Genomic DNA, 20960 nt, shown 5'->3' on the forward strand with positions numbered 1-20960 from the left:
AATGGCAGGTTGCACTGGTGTGAAAAATCTCAAGGATCATTGATGCATTAAGAGAATCTACCTCGTAGTCGTTTGACGTTGAAGATATATACTAGTATTCCTTTGTACTTTTAACCTTACATTCTAGCTCAGACTATAGGTGTAATTTGGAATTTTAAATTGGAATGATTTTTCTGTTGATGATGAATCAAATACATTTACTACAAATTTTATCTGGGTCCAATTGGGCCCTCCAAAAAAACAATAATCTAAAGTACGTTTTCCGGGACCACACATTAAAATATAACGTGGTGAGCAAATATTTGGTTTGAAATGAATTACAGTAATCTATTATATATAAGAAAAAGCTGCTATTCACCTTTAAAAAAAAACCCCAGTAACATTAATAAATGCGAAAGCATTTTCAGAAAAACTAATAATCAATGAATAATTAATGTACCTGTATATAATTAATGTATTGCATTTAATTCTTTCCAAGGGGTGGGGGGAGGTGGAGAGAATGTGTATCTTTGAAAGTCTTAAGATAACAAAACAAATGTTTGTAGGCATATTTCAGACTAATGTGAGGTTTTAATTCCAAAACATTAAGTTGAAAACAAATAACAAGATGTATGTACCAGTACACAAATTTGATATAAATTTATTGCATATTAATGTAAAGGGTTTGTCTTTATAATTATAACAAAACTTTGTGTATATAATCTACACAACCAAAGATTAATGACCCATCAAAAAGTGTAAACAAAGAGAAAAAAATACATAAATTATATTGAATAGAAATTAAAGATACTGTAGAAACACTTATATTCGTTGGGTGAACAGGAGTTGTTGGTACAATCATCAATACACAATGCGTTCTATCTCAATCTTGGTAACCTGAATCACTCTACTGTACCAAACTTGGAAGAAGAAAAAATGCCCTGAAAAACGAATATTGACTAGAAGAAAACTTTTTCGTAACAAAGAAAAACAACTGGCCCCAAGTGATCAAATTTCAATCACTGTGACTTATTATTTGACACTGTACATAACCCTCTTATCTGATGATCTGAAAAACTTTAAATAATTGATGTATCTTTACAAAGCAACACTCAGTATTAAATAATATGTAAATCAAACACATGATGTGATGGTAACAGTAATATCTACGATTTCAGTGTTAATACCTCCACCTGACCCTATCTCACACTACAAGTATGACAGCATGATATCTGTAAGTATATATAAGTACAAGTAATGCCCATCCCCTCTATCTAAAACATCAAATACAGAGTCTACACTGCATCAATTTGTAATTTCACTAAATTGATACTGGAAAAATTTCTGACAACAAATTTAACCTTTTAGCTAATTCATTTAATATTAAAGCCTTTTTTTTCATCTTAAACATATTTAAATATATATAAAAAATGAATGGAAATAAAGCAGCCTAATAAAAAGTTGTATCTGCAGTCTTATGCTTTCTTTGTCAACAAAATAATATTTCTTAATTCTGGGTTTTAGAAAAAAAATTTGAAGAAGTAATTCAAAATAATCATAAGTACCAGTATGTGTGTTTAAAAACAAAAGATATCTTGGAATATAAGTATTAAAAACATATTAATGTACATGAATACAAAGAATTACATAGATCCATTCACTGATTTTTTAATCTTTGGCTACATCTCCCAGCTATTTTATAATTGAGCAAGGTATTATATATGTGTATCATGTACTACTATCCCATCAGTCTTACCCTATATAAAGTAAAGAAAAGATCCCATATAATCTTTTACCGGACTTATCTATCAGATCTCTGAATTATTATCAAAATAACATATTTAGTAAAATAACTGACCTCAAAAACTATTGTCACAAATCAACAATTATTGTTGTATAAACAAAAATCAAATTCAACAGTATCAAAATTAGAAAACATTTTTTATAAAATAAATATGAAATAAATCTGTTGAGCTCTGCAATAGGCACACAGCACATGGACAGTTTGAAAAATATTATTGCAAAAAGAAAATGTCAGAGCACCTGCTGATATGATGAAATTAAATAAGATTAAAAATATTGCTTTGTAACAACATTAAAATCACTTTTGAAAAATCACAAAAAATTTAAATTGTATAACATTTTGATATGCATATTGTACATACATATTCATGAGTATTCTAGAAGATTTTAATTAAAAAAAAATTTATCACCAACACTGTCATGGTAACCTGATAGTATTAAAGGTAAATAAGGCAAGGTACGGTATGTTGACGGACTGAAGACATAAAAAAACTGTCAGGAATACAGTTCCTCTACTACATCCTAGCGGCTGCGATGTAGGCGGTCCCGATACAGTCGCGTCCAAGAGGTAAACAGCTGATCTCCACTTCATATTCCCCGAGCTGAACGTCCATGTTACGTCCGTGCTTACCGGACAGGAAACAGACGGTGTAGGCAGCGATCTCAAACTCGGGACTGGTTCCCAGGAAGCAGGAGCTCATGGGCTTACCTTTCTCTCCCCGCCAGTTAAATTGTAGGGCGATTAGTCGGAAGTGTTCGTCATCCTTCACCTGAGAGATAAAACATACCACTATAGAACATTCTAAATTATAGGTACACTGTGAATTTATGTTTGTTCATCATTCTACTTCAATTTTAAGAGACAACCCTGGATATATAATAATTATAGTATTCTTTGTTTCAGTACAGGTATGTTTTCATGAACTCGAAGCATTTTTAATTCATTGTGAATACATGTATTAATTGTTAAATGCTGATTAAATGACCCTTGTGTTATAAATATAAAAAAATTGTGAATAAAATAAAATAGTACCGGTATAAACATTAAGAGTCATTTCATTATGAATATGGTGTGTGTTCACGGTGTAAAGACTGTACACACTCACCGTTTCTCGTCTGAAGTAACCATGGTAGTCAATGTTTCCAGCCTTCTCCTGGAGGTAGAACTGAATCCAGTTGTGGAGCCCGATGAAATGGTCCTCTCGGCCCTCTCCAACAAACACATGCTCAAAGCTACTCGAGTCAAAGTCCCTGCAATAATCAGATACATGTCATCACAAACACACTCCCAAATCAAAGCAGCATTCTTGTGATACCAGAACATCTAATTGCAAATCAACGAAAATTTGTTCTACCAACTCAATTTCAGTGAAAATAGACTATGTAGAGAGACTGCAAACACTTAATCATACACCCATAAAGATTTTAAAGTAAAGAGTTACATGCTATAATGAAGTATAAAATGTCCCAAAAAGAGGTACTGCACATAATTGAATAAATAACCACCTGTTTAGGGATATAGAAAGGATAAATTCCAATATCAAACAAGCAACAGCTCTCACCTGTCGCCCTTGGTCCTACGGACCAGACTGAACCAGGTTTTGTAGAGCAGTCGTTTGAATTCTATCTCGTCCTTTGGAGCCTTATTTTTCTCCACTAGATAACGATGGGCTTCTTGCATAACATCAGTCTCCATGATGGCGTCAATGAAATCTCGGTTCTCCTTCCTTTCTTCATTGGTGACCACTTCCTGTTCCCCACACTCCAACTCATAGTTGTCCAGTAAAGCTTTAAATGCTACGTAAAAATACAGTCAGAACATTACAATAAAGCTTTAAGGTGTTTCAAGCCAACATCAAAAATAAAAACCATTACAGAAAAACGTTAAAGGCTACATAAATTCAGTACATTACACACTCCAGCACAATTTTGTTCATTAAAGCTTAAATGGCTGCAGAAATTCAAATAAATTAAAACCATTACACACACTATACATTGTTAAATACTTGAAGTATACGTAAACCAACTTTATTCGCAACAGCTTTTTTCGTGATTAATTACAGATAAGCTGGTTGCGATGACTAATTTAAGATGTAAACTATCTGGAAAATAGTACAATAGGCACATTTGGGGACTGGTTCTCATCACGAAATATTTGCGACAAAGAGGCTTTTACAAACCTTGTGAAAATTTCTCTGGCTGGAATAAAATCGAATTTACAGTACACTTTTTCCATAAAATTATCAAACTCGTTCAAGGCCTCTTTAGCACTAATTAGATATATCAAGTTACAATATACAAAATTTGTAGTCTTCAGTTTGTTTTTTCTCTCTGAAAGGTTTTGTGCTTTGCATAGAGTAATGAGAAAAAAGGATATATTTGTAACAAATATTTGTAGCTCTGCTCAGAGGCAATAAAGATATAAATTTACCTGATGATCAGCAAATAGATACATGTATGAGGTATACTGTATGTAAGGCACCAATAATAGGTTCATCACTGATTAATTAAATGTTGATTAATTAAAGTTGATGCAAATAAAATTATTTGTAGATATATAAATCAAATCACTGAGGATGACCACCAAGGGACATAACTCCAGAGGATTTGAGGGTAGATGGATTTTTAAAGTACGGTAAATCTTTATGTTGACACATTATGCTTACTTTTATAGGTCTTTCGTTCAAACACATTTTCTTCATCCACCCAGGCAAAAAGTGTGTACTTGGCTCTGTCTCTCTGTAGTTCCCTTCCACTTGTCACATATCCTGGAAAAAAACAAACATGTACAGGTCAGTGTTGGAACGGCATGGGCAACCTTTGGTAGTGGATAGATATGTTGGGAAATTAAATGATGATAGGGAATTAAACCATTCCTTAGGTTTAAGAATCAAAGTTAATATTTTCTTCACTACACTCTGACTGTAATTTCATTAAGAAGATGAAAAACAGTCGTCAAATTAGGAATAATTGCAATGATTACAGTTTAGAAGAGAAGAAAAATAAACACCTCATCAATCATGAAATTCAATGTTCAATATGAATCTAATAAATCTAATTTAAGACTTTGATGTTCTGAATATATATATGTCTGCGTGATCCAATCAGATTGCATTAATTTACACATGTATTAGCCTAGCTCTGACTGTTTAGGTTCAACAACATCTATCTTCCATTGACTTAGACAACTGAAAAGAAAGGATTAGCGTATAACAGAGTGAAAATTAATGTTGGCATGGACTAAGTGAGTCAAACCCTGGTTTTAATATGCACTTCTGTTAAACTCTTTAAGGTGATATTCATGTGGATCTACAGTCCAATCTTATGTGGTAGATTGGGATTTCGTTTATATTTATTATTAGTAGTATATCCATCCCAATGTGACTTAATTCTATTAGTTTGGTAACGCACACTTTACTTGATAGCCAATAACATTAATGAGAGTTGTCTATTGTTCTATTCCCTATATATAAAGTCATGCAAGTCCTCATTTGAGGAGGGAGACAGCATGTTTTGCTAGCTAGTTTTCTCCAGATAGAGGACCACTGCTTATATACAAATCAGGGTCTTTCTTACCCTGTAGATCTATATCAAAGTCCTGCCCAGCATAGCATTTGTTGGTATCAAGTTCCCACAATTTGCCCAAAATTTCAGTCAGTTCAGGGTCTGGGTGAAATCTGGAATGCACAATTTATATGACATTAATTTAATCATGAATCTATAATACTGAAGTTCTCTTAAACAGGAGATATTGCATCACAAATACCACAAAAACTCCCCCCCAAAAAAGTCTAACCACAATGACAGCAATTTGACGTTTACTTTACAAAACATTGTTTTAAACAAGTTAAATAATATACTGCACATCAGATTAGGCAGCATCATCAGAAACCCACCGCCAGTCTTTGCCAAGTTTACTGACAGTCTGAGTGAGTCAGTTAGTAATTATAAGCTTATTTGAGACTGGCTGTGGGTTTCCCGCAGTGATTAGTCGGCTACCACACCCATTTCTTAAAGTGTCCATGCAACATCAAGGACAACCAATTTCCTAAGAAATAATGCAATACACAGTGTGCGTTTTCATTGCTTATTAAATGATTTTGATACTTTACTTATGCCAGGAAAAGTTTTGTTTTTCTGGCAAGTAAAATCCGAATTATTCTTGGCAAGAAAATATCAAAATCACTTAAAGGCCAAAAAAACTTATTAAAACATTTCGAACTAGCCCTAACTGTAGTGTAATTTATATCAAGAGGAACTCTGTTATTGTTTTTTATTTAAGGAATGAATTCAATAGTTATTTGTTTTGTACGATATAAAATGGTTTGGGGCAGTTTACGCTTTATAAACCGTGAAGTGGTTTATAAAAAAGCGTAAACTGTTTTAAACCATTTAATATCGAATAAAACTTATAAATATTGAATTCATTGCTTATAATTTAATTTTTCTACTCTTCATTGTAGATAAAAACGGTCATTTGACCTATAAAATGACGTAAAAGTGTACAAAATTCAAACGTAACGTCAGGCGTATTGATACGTTTTTGACGTTAGTCTTACTATGACGTAGGCAACATTCTTAATACGATATAAAATAATTTTTTAGCCAATCAGAAAGCGCGTTACAATCAGAATTAAATTATTCTCTTTTGAGAAAAGAATGTAGGCTATGCCTGTCGATCCAGTGTCCACTTGAACTTCTCAAAAGAGAATAATTGTTATTGAGCGAAGAACTGGCCGGGTTATTTTACAATCTACAGGTTAATAATTTACCTCAGGCTTCTGAATTTCTATCAATAAGCCTTCACATTTAACGGCTTACTGATAGAAATTCAGAGCCACGATCGCCAGTGGCCACACCCACAGTTGCGAAGGCTGACTTTATAATGTTAACCTTACAATACCTACCCTCTTCGACTATCGGCCATTATAATACGTGGACTCAGCTTTTTTGACACAGTTTACACTTTGTACAGAGATAAATATGACAGGTCGATATGCCCCCGGGCAGTGCACAAACAAATAGATAGATTCCGAACAAGCAATGCAGACGACTCTTAACATTTATGATACAAACGTTTTGATTGGACGACTGAAACGAAAATACCAATGAAAAATGTTCTTCTTTCATTTTTAGAAAAGGACGTTCACACAGCAGCATGACAACATACCTTTCTCCAGAGGTTTTGGCCGGATTTGACAAATATAAGGTAATTTAATCATTAATTTGTTTACTCTTTGAATTGTTTTACTTCAGTTTACGAGTTAGAAATCACTAAGTATTACAGAGGTATTGCGAAACATGCATAAACCGGTCTTGTGGTTAGATCACTGACAGTAGTCACAATACCTGAATACAGAGTCCAAACGTGTCCAGTGCGGAGTATATTCAATATATATATTGTTTTTTATTTCAAATTTTTGGTTTTTGTTGGATAAAATCATGGATGTTTAGCCACATTTCAGAACCTCTTTAATTTATTGCCCAACTATTGGTGATCTTCAATTCACAATTATTTATAATAAAATTTTGCCTGAATGTAGGCCTACCAATTTTTTGTTGTTGAATTTTAGCTCACCTGAGCTAAGTGATCTATTTAGCTGTGGTAACATAAGATGTATATTATCCTCATTTCTCTCAAAATTCCATTAAAATGGTCATATTTTTTAAAGAAGCACATTCTGAGCCCAATTAAGGTGAAGGGCTCTTTGTTTCTTGTAAAGAATACCACTACATCCTCCTCTGTTTATGTGTGACTTGATGTGTAAATCTTTATGACATTATTTTATGTGATTTGATGTGTAAATCATGATGAAATTATTTTAAGCATATATCAAACAAATTTTACAACTCAGTCATCAAATACTTAAATATCCTTCTCTTTAATACTTGAATGGATGAGGATAGTGTATGAGTGTATTCTTTAGACCTAAAACAATAAAAAGAATGTAAATATGCAGTGTAAATTTTTGAATTCTTAAGGTAATTTAATCCCATTTGCATTCAATGTTTTATATCCACAAAATAGAAATAAATGTGTTGCTTAGCAAATGTTGCGATGCTTATAGTTAGTCAAGCTAGTTGTGATAATCGTGTGTTTTTGCATTAAATTAATTCTCTCCCATGATTTCCTTTAATGATAGTGCATACAGGTTTTCACACTTTTCATTGTCTCCAATGTTTTTGTCTCATTATAAGCATACTTGTAGTGGTTACAAACCAGCTATTTTGTGTCTCCAATGTTTCCATCTCATGATAAACGTACATGAAGTGGTCTACATACCATATTTTTTTTATTTCAGTACAGTGCGGTGGATACCAGCCCGGTCAGCAAGTACATCACTCACCCCTTCTGGAACTGGGTGGTAGAGGTAGGCAAAGATAATCCAGTCTTTGTCTACTTATTTTTCTAAAAATGTTCTACAGTACTCGTATTTTGTTCAATTTAAGGGTTATTAGCTCACCGAGACGAAGTCAAGGAGAGCTTATGCTATACCCTCGGCGTCGGCATCGGCAGTGGCGTCGGCGTCGGCGTCCGGACCTGGTTTAAGTTTTTGTTGCAGGTCCTGTATCTAAGCTATTACTTGTCCTATCTTCACCAAACTTGCATGGATGATGCATCTTGACCTACTTATGGACTTGAAAGACTTGGATGCTGAATCTGAGTCCTAAATTTCAGATGCTGGAGGAGGTTAAGGTTGTTGGACCAGGTTAAAGTTTTTGTTGCAGGTGCCCTTTGATAGCAATATCTAAGTTACTGCTGGTCCATACTTCACCAAACTTGCATGGATGGTGTGTCTTATGATACTGATGCACCAGGCAGGCTTGTGTGCTGAATCTGAGCGATAGGCTACAGATGCTGAAGGAGGTTAAGGTTTTTGGAGCTGGTTAAAGTTTTTGTTGCGGGTGCCCTCTGATGATTATATCTTAGTTACTACTTGTTCTAACTTCACCAGACTTCCATGGATGGTGCGTCTTATGATACTGATGCACCAGACAGGCTTGAATGCTGAATCTGAGCCATAGGTTTCGGATGCGTGAGGAGGTTAAGGTTTTTAGAGCTGGTTAAAGTTTTTGAAACAGGTGCCCTCTGATGATTATATCTTAGTTATTACTTGTACTAACTTCACCAGACTTCCATGGATGATGCGTCTTATGATACTGATGCACCTGACAGGCTTGAATGCTGAGTCTGAGCCATAGGTTTCAGATGCTGGATATGGTTAAGTTTTTTGGAACAGGTCACATGTTTAATAGATAATAGTACTTTTTCAAACTTGCATAGTTGATTAAACTGTAATATGAATGAATCACAGAGGAAGCTTCAGATGAAGAGCTTGATCTCCATTATCAAGGATGCTAAAAAATATATCTTAGTTTTTACAGGTCCTAACTTCACCAAACTTGAATGGATGGTGTGTCTTATGATACAGATGCACCTGACAGGCATGGATGTTGAATCTGAGCCAAAGGTTGCAGATGCTGGAGCAGGTTAAGGTTTTAATTGCTAGTGCCCTCTGATGATGATATCTTAGTTATTACTGGTCTGAACTTCACCAAACTTGCATGGAGATGCGTTTTATGTATACTTATGCACCTGACAGGCTTGAATGCTGAATCTAAGCCAGATGTTTCGGATGCTGGATGAGGTTTAGTTTTTTTGGAACAGGTCACATGTTTTATATATAGATGATAGCTTGCATAGTTGATTTAACTATATTATAAATGAAACGCAGAGGTTGCTTCAGATGCAGAGCCTGATCTCAATTATCAAGGATGCTAGAGAAATCTCCTACCCCACTCAAACTTGCCCAATAGATAGATGTGTTTTTTGATAAATGATATAATATGATTCCTATGATATAGTATTGTATGGTATGAAACAATATTGTTTAATATGAAACAGTATAATATCATATGTAATATTATAAAAAGTTATATGATACGATATGATATTGTATCAATTTTTTTTGATATTTTATGTTATGATATTGTATCATGATATCTTTATATATAGTATTGTATATTATGATACAGTATTGTATAATATTATATTGTATAATTAATTTATTATTTTATCACATGATACTATTACATTATACATATATTACATGGCTTCGAGGGCGACATACCAGAATATTTGCCCCGAGGTGACAGGAAAGCCCTGGAGTGTTATGTCGCCCGATGCCGAAGGCAGAGGGCGACATAACACTCCAGGGCTTTCCTGTCACTGAGGGGCAAATATTCTGGTATTGTCGCCCGAGAAGACATGTAATATATGTTATATAACATTTTTAAACAAATCAAACTCAGGTTTTCATCATATTTATTTAATCCACAAGAGTATTTAATGGCACATGCTCATATTTAGTCAATGTACAATGTACAACGTCAAGTAATACGCTGATGATTTGGTGATTCTTAATCAATAATAATGATAGTGTACATTGACACTGCTGTTGTTGATATGCATAATGGGGGCTGGCTGAATCTTTGCAGGGCGGTTTTCTTTTTCCTGATACAGGTTGAGGTTTGTTGTTCTTGTTTCATGTGTGACGAATGTTTCCAGAAGCCTTCGTTCCTGTGAATCTGTGATTTCAAGAAAATCCATATCTGTTTGAAGATAACATTATCCCAATTTACATATACCACAGAAAAATAAAATATCGAAGATAAACGATTTGTGGTTCAGCTCTTTACCTTGAAAGTGGGATTCAGCTATATCGTCATCTTGCAGAAGTGACATGGTAGAAGAAGAGTTGCTACCTGTGCGTAAAGTGGCGGCGTTGTTTTCAGCTGTTAAATTGAAAATAGTTGCTTTATAAGAGAATTGTTGTGTCATTAATGCATTTTATAAAAAAAAATTCCTTAATAAATAAACTCAATACAAGTATTAAAACTACATACCATGAATAGAATCTCCAGTTATTGCCTTTGAAATTGACATTGCCATGTCTAGCTTTTTCTTATCATCAACATGAGCTGAATAACTTCGGATACTACTTTCAGACTGATGGCCAGATATGGACATGATATGTCGAGCTTCGAATCCCGATCTGTCTAATTCTGTGATAGACGTTGCGCGCAGACAGTGGTTCGTATATATCTTTGAAAGTCCGGCTTTTTTGGAAAGATTCTTCATTTTGTCCCCAAGCGTATTTTTTCCGACAGCTATTTTATCATACTTCAGTTCATTTCCTTTACTTGGTCTCTGCCAAAGCACATCAAGATCTTGATTCAGCTTATTGATATAGGACAGAAACGATCCATAAGGACAAAGAATACTGTCTTTAAGTTCGTACATTCTCCCACCTTGACTCTGGTTTTCGTCATTTCTGTGGTTTTTCGTCGCATGATCCCTTGCCATATACACAAATCGTCTACCTTCAGCATCCGTACCAGTGGAAAAGTCGCTAATCCGTAGTTCTCTAAGATTCTCCCTTCCCCTATTGCAGAAATACAGCATATAATCAACAAACACTTTGTTTTGTAGTCCTTCGGCTTCCTTTAAGTCGAATGAAGAATACAGTTTTTGAAGATCTGGTCTACTTATGGGATCCTTGTGCACGACAGCGCCTTTGCCTTCCTTTTTTATTTTCGTACACATGGCAAGAAATACGTTGTTTGCCTCTTTGAAATCGGGATCGTTTACTATGTCAAGCTTTCTTTTTTTTAGGAAATGCTTCTGAAGTCCATACCTTATTGATATCATGCTTCTCTTTGCGTACGTTTCCCCGTCTGAATTTCTCAATCCAGCGTAAAATGACTTCAAGAATTCTTGCAACTCTGGCTTGGGTGTTGTATACAATTCCATTACATTCGTTCCGGATTCATTACAAAATGTTTTCAAAACACTCACGCTTGAGTTTATCACTTTTGTCGTATTTGCCAAATTTTTCTCATCAATTAAGCTATCGAGTTCCTCTGAATTTAGATGAACAAACCGCAGACGTTGGCCTGACATGTTTGAAATTCGCGGATCTGTTTACGTTTGCTTGGCAACTGGCTTGTTGAATTTCGAACCCGACGTAATTAATATGCAGAATTCTTGCACGCGATGGTGATATTACAGTTTCGGGAGGGCAATATAACTACTTCCTGTGAAATATAACTGTTTCCGGGAGGGCAATATAACTGTTTCCGGTGTGATTCAGCAATTTTCAAGGCATAGTAATAAAATTATCTCATTTGGGACATAACGAGAAAACTTATTCAAAAATGTTATATAAGATATTGCAAAATATAATATTGTATCCTATGATACAATATTGTGTATTCTATAATATTGTATCATACGATATTGTATAATATGATATTAGTTTCTGTAAATAATATAGAATTATATCACATGAAATTGTATAATATTGTAATATTATATAATATCGTATCATACGATATTGTTTTATATGATATTGGTTTATAATATGACATCACATGAAATTGTATTGTATGATATTGTAAAATATATTATTGTATCATATGATACAATTTGTATGATATATTATTGTATTATATAATATTTTACTTTATCACATAATATTGTATCATTTGATATGATACAATGTTGTATCATATGATACAATATCATATTATTTATCAAAAATGATACAGTATCATACAATATCATACTATATTATACAATATAATATCATATGTTTCAATATTATGTCATATGATATTGTTATATAATACTAAATTGTTTTATATATTATAATATTGTATTATGTGATCAAATACAATAATGTATAACACAATACTATTACTTATTCGGTTAGTTACTGACTCACTACGGAAATATATTGGGTTGATCAATCTCATAGATGGTGAGGCGAAGCCGAGCCTTCTATGAGATTGATCAACCCAATATATTTCCGTAGTGAGTCAGTAACATACCTAATAAGTGTTTTGTTTTCTCGAGGACTATCAAGCGACATATTTATTCACAAATAGCGATGATCTACGCAAAGCCATGTACAAGATGCCTTACATCTCGTCCAATTAAACTCATTTAAACTCTTCAAAATTTTCATCTCACCTTTCAAATACTCTTTAAAAATCTTTGCTTTGCCCATGTTTACTTACAATGTTTTGTTGCTATTCAATTTCAAATGTTTTCTCCCTTTCCTCTGCAGAGATTTGAGCAAATTTCGTCGCTGCCATTTTGTTCTGCTCCAGACAAAACAATGTGACGTCAATATTCTAAAGGCAACTACTCTAATTTTAAAGAATTTCAAAAGGCAACAACTCCATATACTTTAAGAACTTACAGCATGCAGTTTATGTATAAAATACTATGAAATGTCGAAATGAGTAAGCGAAGCGTCGACCAATTGCGGCCATATTGCCTATTATTATTTCTCACAGAACAAATATAGAGATATATGAGGCAATCACGTGCTATGTTTAAACCAATGAAAATGTGACATTTCAGTCCAAGGGAAAACAAAATGTCATATCATATGTTACAATATCATATCTCATCATTGTTTATTATGGTATGTTATTGTATTATATGATATATTTTGTAAATATGATAGGATGCAATATTTGATTTTATATTATTGTATTGATTAACATACAATTTTTTAACAGATGATATATGATATTGTGTCAAAACAGAATCCATGAATATCCAAGATCATAAAGCATGATTTTCATTTAATATGATAAAGGAGGTCTCATAAAGGTGATGCCTCATAAGGGTGATGTCTCGTCTCGGTGAGCTTTGTAATCTGTGATTACCTATGTTTTCTCAATGATGTGTGTTTTCTATTTCTTCAACAACGCTTTTGGGTTCAAAAACCTTCTCTTGGTAGAAAAAATTAATCCTGTTTGAATGCAGATCAATGGAATATTTTAACATTCATCTTTTTATTGAGAAATATTTGTGATATGTTAGAATTATTTTAATCCTTTTAACTTACATTGCAGTTTGTACCCAAATGGGTGGCACCAAATCTATTAACCCTGACAGGTTTTTGTCAACTCCTTGTGAACTTTGCTCTGTTGACCTACTATGACCCTCACTTCTTTGCGGCCAGTAGAGACCACCCTGAGGCCCTTCCCATCCCTAACTGGGTGTGGCTGGTCTGCGCCTTCAACAACTTCATGTCCCATACTCTAGGTATGAGCCCGTTGGTATAGAGACAGACACACCTGTGGCAGGTGATCTGATGGATAATGGACGTTTGTTTGATATTCTGTGTGGGGGTTCCAATCTACATAAAAAATCTACTCCAGTAAACATGTGCTATTAAATTTTTTGATGTATGATTTATATACAGTAACTATTGATATTTTATAATTAAACAATCTTCCAAATGACATTTTCTTGGATTTAGATTTTCTGCAATCTAATTTCTCCATTTTTAATTCTCCATGGTTAATTTAATGCATGTTTGAGTGTGTTTGTGTGATTGTAGATGGTATAGATGGGAAGCAGGCACGGCGGACAGGCTCCAGCTCGCCCCTGGGGGAACTGTTTGACCACGGACTGGACAGTTGGGCCACACTGTTCCTGCCAGTGGCCCTGTACTCCATATTTGGGCGCGGGGAGTATGGGGTGGGGGTGTTCAGGGTCTACTTCATCGTGACCGGGGTCATGCTGTGCTTCATTCTGTCTCACTGGGAGAAGTACAACACCAAGATTCTTTTCCTACCCTGGGGGTACGACCTCAGCCAGCTGGTGAGGCAATACAAGAGATAAAGTCTGATAATCTGTACAGAGGTTAACATCAGGTTCTTTATCATGGGTACAAAACATGTTGTCAAATCAGATTTATACAAAATTTAGCATCAAGTTTTTTATCAGGTACAAAACATGTTGTCAATTCATGACAGATAAAAAGTTTGCATCGTACTGTTTATCAGGTACAAAACTCTATTAAATGCCAGATGACATATCCATTGGTGCTGAAGTAAAAACACTGATATTTTCTTAAGTGCATTCTTGAATACATTTGACTTTGCTTTTTTATTGATTTCATTAATATAATCTTTTATTGAATTTATGTCTCGGACACCTTTCTCATGTTAAGAGTTGGCAGGAGAATAAAAAACATATAAATTTGTATATACATATTAAAATCTGTATAGAACTTATTCAATACATTTTACTACAATTTGTTATCCTTTTGAATGCATGTCATTCTGTGTGTTTTGAACTTTCAAATCTCGTGATTTTTGAATGTAAATTTCTGTACAGGCAATGACCGGTGTGTACCTTCTGACCTTTGTGGGAGGTCATGACCTCTGGAAATTTAAATTCCCAGTGATTGACATGTACTGCTCAGAGGTCATAGAAATTGTCATGTATGGTGAGTGATCCTGCTGATATCAGTAAACTTGCTCAGAGTACCAGTAATAGAGACACCTTGCAGTGTAAAATTTTTTTACTAAGAGTAAACTAAGCAGATAGAGTTCATCAACAGGTGATATGGTGTACTAAGAGGGACAATGTGTCAAGGCCATTGCGTTAAAATATTTCAGTGAATTTTTTTTTCGACAGATAAAAAATGCATAAAGGGAATGTATGAAAATTGTTTTGTAATACATGTACTTTACATAATGTAGTCATTGTGTGGTTTCTGAATGTAAAGCTTTCTATTTTTTTTGTGTTTACAGTGGGATTTTTTATTCTTACTTTCCCTGCTACATTTTGGAACATATACAAGTAGGTACTTCACAGAACGTACTTAAATCCAATACAATAAACAATTACACCTTTTATTGAAGCATCATCAAGATTCCATGTTTTGTCTGTCACTTTTTGGTTTTCTTATGGCTAATTACCCATAAGGCAGGGTAATGACTCACTGTTTGATCGTGCTGCAGGTCGTACCGGGACGGAACAGGAAAACTGTATGGGCCGTGGGAGATGCTGCGCCCCCTGGTGTCCACGTTCCTGCTGTTCTCCCTGATGGTGGTGTGGGCGCGGGTGTCGACCTGTCAGGTGATGGAGCTACAGCCCCGCCTCTTTTACTGGACCACCGGCACCGCATTCTCGTACATTGCTGTATGTATCCACCGAACACATTTTATCATTGTGCACAAACCATAGTTTGCTTGTCATCAAAATTTCAATAAGTATCAATGACATATAATTTCTTAAATTATTCTTTGAAAAATTTCATTTAAAGGAAGTGAACATGAAAAAATTATCAAGGGCTAAAATTTGTCTGTTTGATGTGTATAATGATATCTGAAAACCGTTTAGACAGAGCTTTCCTGAGTAAAAAGATATACCACTTAGAATAACTAATTCTTGCAATCCATGAGCGCTGCCATATTGCTAAAATCATTACCTCCCTGCTGGGTTATCTCTAAGCATCTAAGAGAGGGCAGCACTGATGCTGCCGTCAGTGAGACACATTGCATTTATACACACGTTTAGTAACAGAGATAAAATGCCATCATCAAAATGTGAATGGAAACTTGAAAGGATTATGTAAAGAGTTGTCATTTTAAACAGTGTTTATGGAGGAAGATTTTGGATCTCAGAATGATGCATTCCCACCAGCAGTTAATGTGACATGTAACTAGAATGGAATGTCCGTGGATCAGTGTTATCGTGACCTATTTTTTCTTGCACTCGGGAATTTCTTGTTTATGAGTTTGAGCATTATGTGTGCTAGATAAATGAGCACACAAGGTGCATGCACAGCATCCTGACTTTTAAAAAGTGTCTTAGTCCTGCTATTCTTCTGACAGCATAAACAAAACCGGCGTTCATGTCATCAAGATCTTATGTATAAAAAAAACAAATCAGAAAAATTTCCAGGGCATTTAAATAAAAAGTAACGGTAGGAAACCCCACAAAGAAAATGGAATTACAATTTCATATCATTTTGAATTGAAATCTAAAAACAGCATTTTATTTTTGTAAACACTGACTGCCCAATGCATCTCCGTACAAACATCTGGAATGTGATGGTCTTATCTTTCACAAATTAGTTTATCTATATTCATTTTTGTACAAATCATAAATAGTTATCTGAGGTTCATTTATAGAAATGTACTAAATCCTTGTCTTCTCATGACAATACACAAAATTTTTCTTCACATCAAGGCATATTTTTCTTCTTAACTTTTATCAACTCTGTACATAAACACTGGCCTAGTTCCAACATTGACCCAGTCACCAGCAGCAATGTGGCTTATCTACGTCAGAGAACAGATGCATGCTGGGGAATAATGGATTACCTCCATAAACCTTTCACTGAGAGTGTTAAATTGATAAAATCTCTTGATAGAAATAAACAAAAAGGTAACAGACCTCATTTTTAAGTTTCAAAAGGCTTTTAAAATTTATTAAGCAACAATTATTTTTTTCATGTTCACTTCCTTTAATGAAGAATATAGGCAAAGAGCCAGGAGAATAGCCATTAACATACTTGAACATACAAGTAGGAAAATTATCTTAGTTTTAATACCTTTAATAATAACAATTAAAGTTGTATGTGGGAGAGTTTGCGATTTCACAGAAATCATTTCCAGCTTTTATATCTTTTTTATTAGTAAGGTATATTATATGGCACATTTAGTATGATCAAGAGACTTCTTTGAAATAAAGAATTTATGCTACAACAAGATTGGAGATTTTGGAAAATTCACAAAAATGGATTTAAGTAGTAAAGCCTTTTGGCTTTATTGGATTTGATGTACCATACTGTAATGATCAACCTGATATAAGTCAAAGAATGATTCCATTTTACTTATCTTTACATCATCTTTGAATAAATTGATGTAAAATTTAAGTTATTTCTATTTTAATATTATTTTTATCATGCAATTTCTGCTTGTTGACATTGCTATGCATGCCTGTATTGCAGTGTCGCCTGATTATCAGCCAGATGAGCGATACTCGCTGTGAACTCATAAACTGGCTCATACTACCCCTAGCTGCCATTGTAGCAGCTTCATCACTCCTGTCACTAGGGCAACTAGAGGTGTACCTTCTGTGGGCCTACTGCTTTCTAGTCACTGCTGCGCATATACACTTTGGTGTCCATGTGGTAAGTCTGCTTATGTTGATGTACACACTTAGGTGCCCATGTGGTAAGTCTGCTTATGTTGATGTACACACTTTGGTGTCCATGTGGTAAGTCTGCTTATGTTGATGTAAACACTTTGGTGTCCATGTGGTAAGTCTGCTTATGTTGATGTACACACTTTGGTGTCCATGTGGTAAGTCTGCTTATGTTGATGTATACACTTTGGTGTCCATGTGGTAAGTCTGCTCATGTTAATGTAAACACTTTGGTGTCCATGACTCAATGTGGTAAGTCATCTCATGTTGGTTTTGTACACCCACAGTTCATCTTTATGTTAGTAACTTGAAGTAGTCCTGATATGCATTCATTAAGTGTATACTTGTGGTTGAATTTCAATGTAGTGTTAGCCAATATACCAGGGATAAGATTCAGATTGACTCCCTGGGAAGAAAATAACTTGTAAAATTCAGTGTAACTCTTGTTTTCAGCATCTTTGTGTGATTCGTTTTTTAGCTGCCTGTTATCTTATCTCCTTGCTTTTGTTTCAGGTTCAAGAAATGTGTGATCACTTCAAGATATCGGCACTCACAATAAAACCAAAACAGTAGAGACGTCTATCACTTTGTTCACAGGCAGCTCAGGGTTACAGCATTATAGTAATGTATCTAGGGCCAGGGAGACTTGTGTGAGCTGAGGACATAGGGATCCTGTATGGAGACAAGGACCATATATATCACATCTGATCCAATTACTGTATTTTCATAAATCATTTCATTGTGCCATTTTATCTGCCTCTCATTCAGATGAAGGTTTCTATCTAATGTTTACATGTCTGTTAATCCATGAGAGTCCAGGTACTACAATGTCGACAAGTAAAGTTCTGTGTGAACAGAAATGTGTAGGAACTACTCATTGAGCTCACCCCCCCCCCCTTTTTCTTTTGAATTGCATTAATTGATACAAGGGGTAATTAGTACATGTATTTTTTTTGTTATATATTGAGCTTGAAACATGTGAACCTGTACGTGTTCATTTGTGAAAAAAAGAAGGAAACATGATTTTTGTTAAATATACTGTATTTATATTGACATACAAATTTCAAAGTCTAAAGACCTTTCACAGAAAATAATGTTGAATTACTTGGGTGTTGAAATAGTGTCAACCAACTTTTATTTGTGTGCGAGAAAACTTTTGTGATAATATTGTATTCCTGATTATTTCTTACTGCTGTAACTAATTGTTGGCATGTTTTAATTTGGATTTTTAACTGTGATGATAATTCACTGATACTCAATGTTTATTACATGTAAGTCTTAGTACTCATTGTTCTTCATTTCCTCACAAATAATTAAACATGATTTAGTTAATTCAGCCATTACTTATATATTGCAAATATGCTATTCATACAATTTCATTAACGTATATTAAACCCCATTTAGAACTGAAATCCAGTATCTGACACTGTAAGAGCAAAATGACAATCCACTGGCATCCACACACAGGCTTGAAACTGTTTTAAATCCAGAACTTGTATGTCTTTGTATATCATGTTTGATTAACTTGTTGGAGAAGGTTATTGAGTGATCTTTTCGTACAAATGGCGGAAACTTAACTGGGATCTTAAATCTTCCTTGGTTAATGTTAAAACAATTCAATTATGATAACATTAATTATTTATTGTTTTCTGGCTAATTATTCTTGTCGAATGAATGGAAAATGGGAAACATTAACTCTAATTGTTTCCTTTTGATTTTACTGCAAGTACATCAAATGGCAAGATACATTGTACTGAAATTGCATAAGACATGATTGCATCAGAAGATATCATGTATTAATTGTTGACACAGTTTATGTAATCATGTGATATCCTCGAAGGAACATTCCAATCTATGTCACGGTCCTCCAGGGATGGTGATTGGGGGACCATAAAATTGAGGCTACTGTATCATGTATTAAGTGACTGGATGCTTACAGAGTTGAGTGGCCAAACCTTGAAGGAGTTGAGCAGTGTATGCTGTATGTTGTTTGTTATCACAAAGTCATATTTAGTATTTATTTCATGTACATTTACATTCGGTGTAAGATGATGCTACATGTCTTTATTTCTGCTTCAATAGATATTGTATTTGTAGGAGGTTACAGGAATGATTGAATCATCATATTAAAATTGTGTTTTCACATTAATTTTTGTCATAAAATGATTAATTTCCCTTTCCTATGAATATTTTATTCTTCTTTAAACTAAAATCCTCAGCCTCCCTTACTGTGGAGGTTAATTCTTTATCAATATATGACGACACAATTTAGGTACTTAAGGAAATCTTTGAAACCGATGGTTTAACTTTTTTTAAATAAAGCGGGTGATTAGTACTTATTTAACTGGGATGTTCCAATTCACAGGCATATTTTATGTGCTTTATGTCAAAATGTCAGCATGAAGTAAATGCATGTACTACAATTAAGTTTTTACTGAATGTGTATGCTGTGTGTTTAAAATGATCACTGAGAATGCTATTTATTGTCTATCTTTAACTCTTATTATTTAGTTTGTATGAATTTGATTAGAGTGCTTGATTACATGTTTTAATGTATTTATAAATAAAGCAATATTATTTTAAGAGATTTCTTTAATTTATTTCTAATTTTCTGCAAACACATGAAATGGTTGGTTCCATGATAAAAACAAGTTTGATATATTTTTACACCAAGGGTGATACACACAACTGTCTGTTCTCAATCAGGAAGAAGAACTGGTTGAAATTCTAATTACCATATTTTGCCATTTATAATGCGCAGTGGTGTTTAATACACACCCCCACTTTGGGCCTGAAATAGGGAATAAACATAGTTCAGCTGTATTATATGCACCAAACTTTTGACCAAGCTGTTGGCTTTTGAAATCATGGTAATGCAGGGAAATTCAACGTGAAAATTTCTCTGTTTTGAAAACTTTGTGTTTTGATTATTTCTATACCAAGATAATAAGACTTAAGCGTACATCAGACAACTTCTACTGGAGATGCAAATCAGGGTTTCAAGTGCTTTGACTACAGACAAAACAACTCGGATATTAAATTATGCAATGATCATGCTTCTTTTGTTTAAAATTTTTTTCAGACTATGTTGCATCTTTTCCAAAATTATTGCATATTCAATATTGCTATCATACTTTAATTTAAAAAGCAA

The 20960-nt window shown here is 34.1% G+C and overlaps 3 protein-coding genes across 4 annotated transcripts; 1 reads left to right on the plus strand and 2 right to left on the minus strand.

Moving 5' to 3' along the window:
- Nucleotides 1-624: 624 nt before the first annotated feature.
- Nucleotides 625-6828, minus strand: LOC128168026 (poly(U)-specific endoribonuclease-A-like). The gene is made up of 6 exons (XM_052834097.1): nucleotides 6690-6828; nucleotides 5359-5459; nucleotides 4449-4550; nucleotides 3345-3579; nucleotides 2889-3033; nucleotides 625-2552 (listed from the first exon to the last, which is right to left on the minus strand). Exons 1-6 carry the CDS (start codon nucleotides 6707-6709, stop codon nucleotides 2298-2300), a joined length of 858 nt encoding a protein of 285 aa, XP_052690057.1. The 5' UTR covers nucleotides 6710-6828; the 3' UTR covers nucleotides 625-2297.
- Nucleotides 6829-6912: 84 nt separating this feature from the next.
- LOC128167174 (ethanolaminephosphotransferase 1-like) lies at nucleotides 6913-20392 on the plus strand. Its single transcript, XM_052832749.1, has 9 exons — nucleotides 6913-6991; nucleotides 8085-8153; nucleotides 13714-13906; nucleotides 14205-14467; nucleotides 14987-15098; nucleotides 15406-15454; nucleotides 15616-15796; nucleotides 17613-17795; nucleotides 18323-20392. Exons 1-9 carry the CDS (start codon nucleotides 6941-6943, stop codon nucleotides 18380-18382), a joined length of 1161 nt encoding a protein of 386 aa, XP_052688709.1. The 5' UTR covers nucleotides 6913-6940; the 3' UTR covers nucleotides 18383-20392.
- LOC128167173 (uncharacterized) lies at nucleotides 10046-11938 on the minus strand. 2 transcript variants are annotated; one of them, XM_052832748.1, is made up of 3 exons: nucleotides 10690-11938; nucleotides 10483-10578; nucleotides 10046-10371 (listed from the first exon to the last, which is right to left on the minus strand). In XM_052832748.1, the coding sequence occupies exons 1-3, from the start codon at nucleotides 11744-11746 to the stop codon at nucleotides 10208-10210; spliced, it is 1317 nt and encodes a 438-aa protein (XP_052688708.1). In that variant the 5' UTR covers nucleotides 11747-11938; the 3' UTR covers nucleotides 10046-10207. The 2 variants fall into 2 exon arrangements, with proteins under 2 accessions (XP_052688708.1, XP_052688707.1); XM_052832747.1 differs by having other exon boundaries at nucleotides 10050-10395.
- Nucleotides 20393-20960: the final 568 nt, after the last annotated feature.

The sequence above is a fragment of the Crassostrea angulata genome, chromosome 10 (assembly GCF_025612915.1).
Source record: "Crassostrea angulata isolate pt1a10 chromosome 10, ASM2561291v2, whole genome shotgun sequence".
NCBI lineage: Eukaryota > Metazoa > Mollusca > Bivalvia > Ostreida > Ostreidae > Magallana > Magallana angulata.

Coding starts and splice junctions, on each gene's coding strand:
- LOC128167173 (XM_052832747.1), bottom strand. CDS start 11,746: ATGTCAGGCCAACGTCTGCGGTTTGTTCATCTAAATTCAGAGGAACTC. Junction 10,579..10,689: donor AACTGGAGATTCTATTCATG/GTATGTAGTTTT, acceptor TCAATTTAACAG/CTGAAAACAACGCCGCCACT. Junction 10,396..10,482: donor AGCTGAATCCCACTTTCAAG/GTAAAGAGCTGA, acceptor ATCTTCAAACAG/ATATGGATTTTCTTGAAATC.
- LOC128167174 (XM_052832749.1), top strand. CDS start 6,941: ATGACAACATACCTTTCTCCAGAGGTTTTGGCCGGATTTGACAAATAT. Junction 13,907..14,204: donor CTTCATGTCCCATACTCTAG/GTATGAGCCCGT, acceptor GTGTGATTGTAG/ATGGTATAGATGGGAAGCAG. Junction 15,797..17,612: donor CCGCATTCTCGTACATTGCT/GTATGTATCCAC, acceptor CCTGTATTGCAG/TGTCGCCTGATTATCAGCCA.
- LOC128168026 (XM_052834097.1), bottom strand. CDS start 6,709: ATGGCCGATAGTCGAAGAGG. Junction 3,034..3,344: donor CGTAGGACCAAGGGCGACAG/GTGAGAGCTGTT, acceptor TGATTATTGCAG/GGACTTTGACTCGAGTAGCT. Junction 2,553..2,888: donor GTTACTTCAGACGAGAAACG/GTGAGTGTGTAC, acceptor TTTATCTCTCAG/GTGAAGGATGACGAACACTT.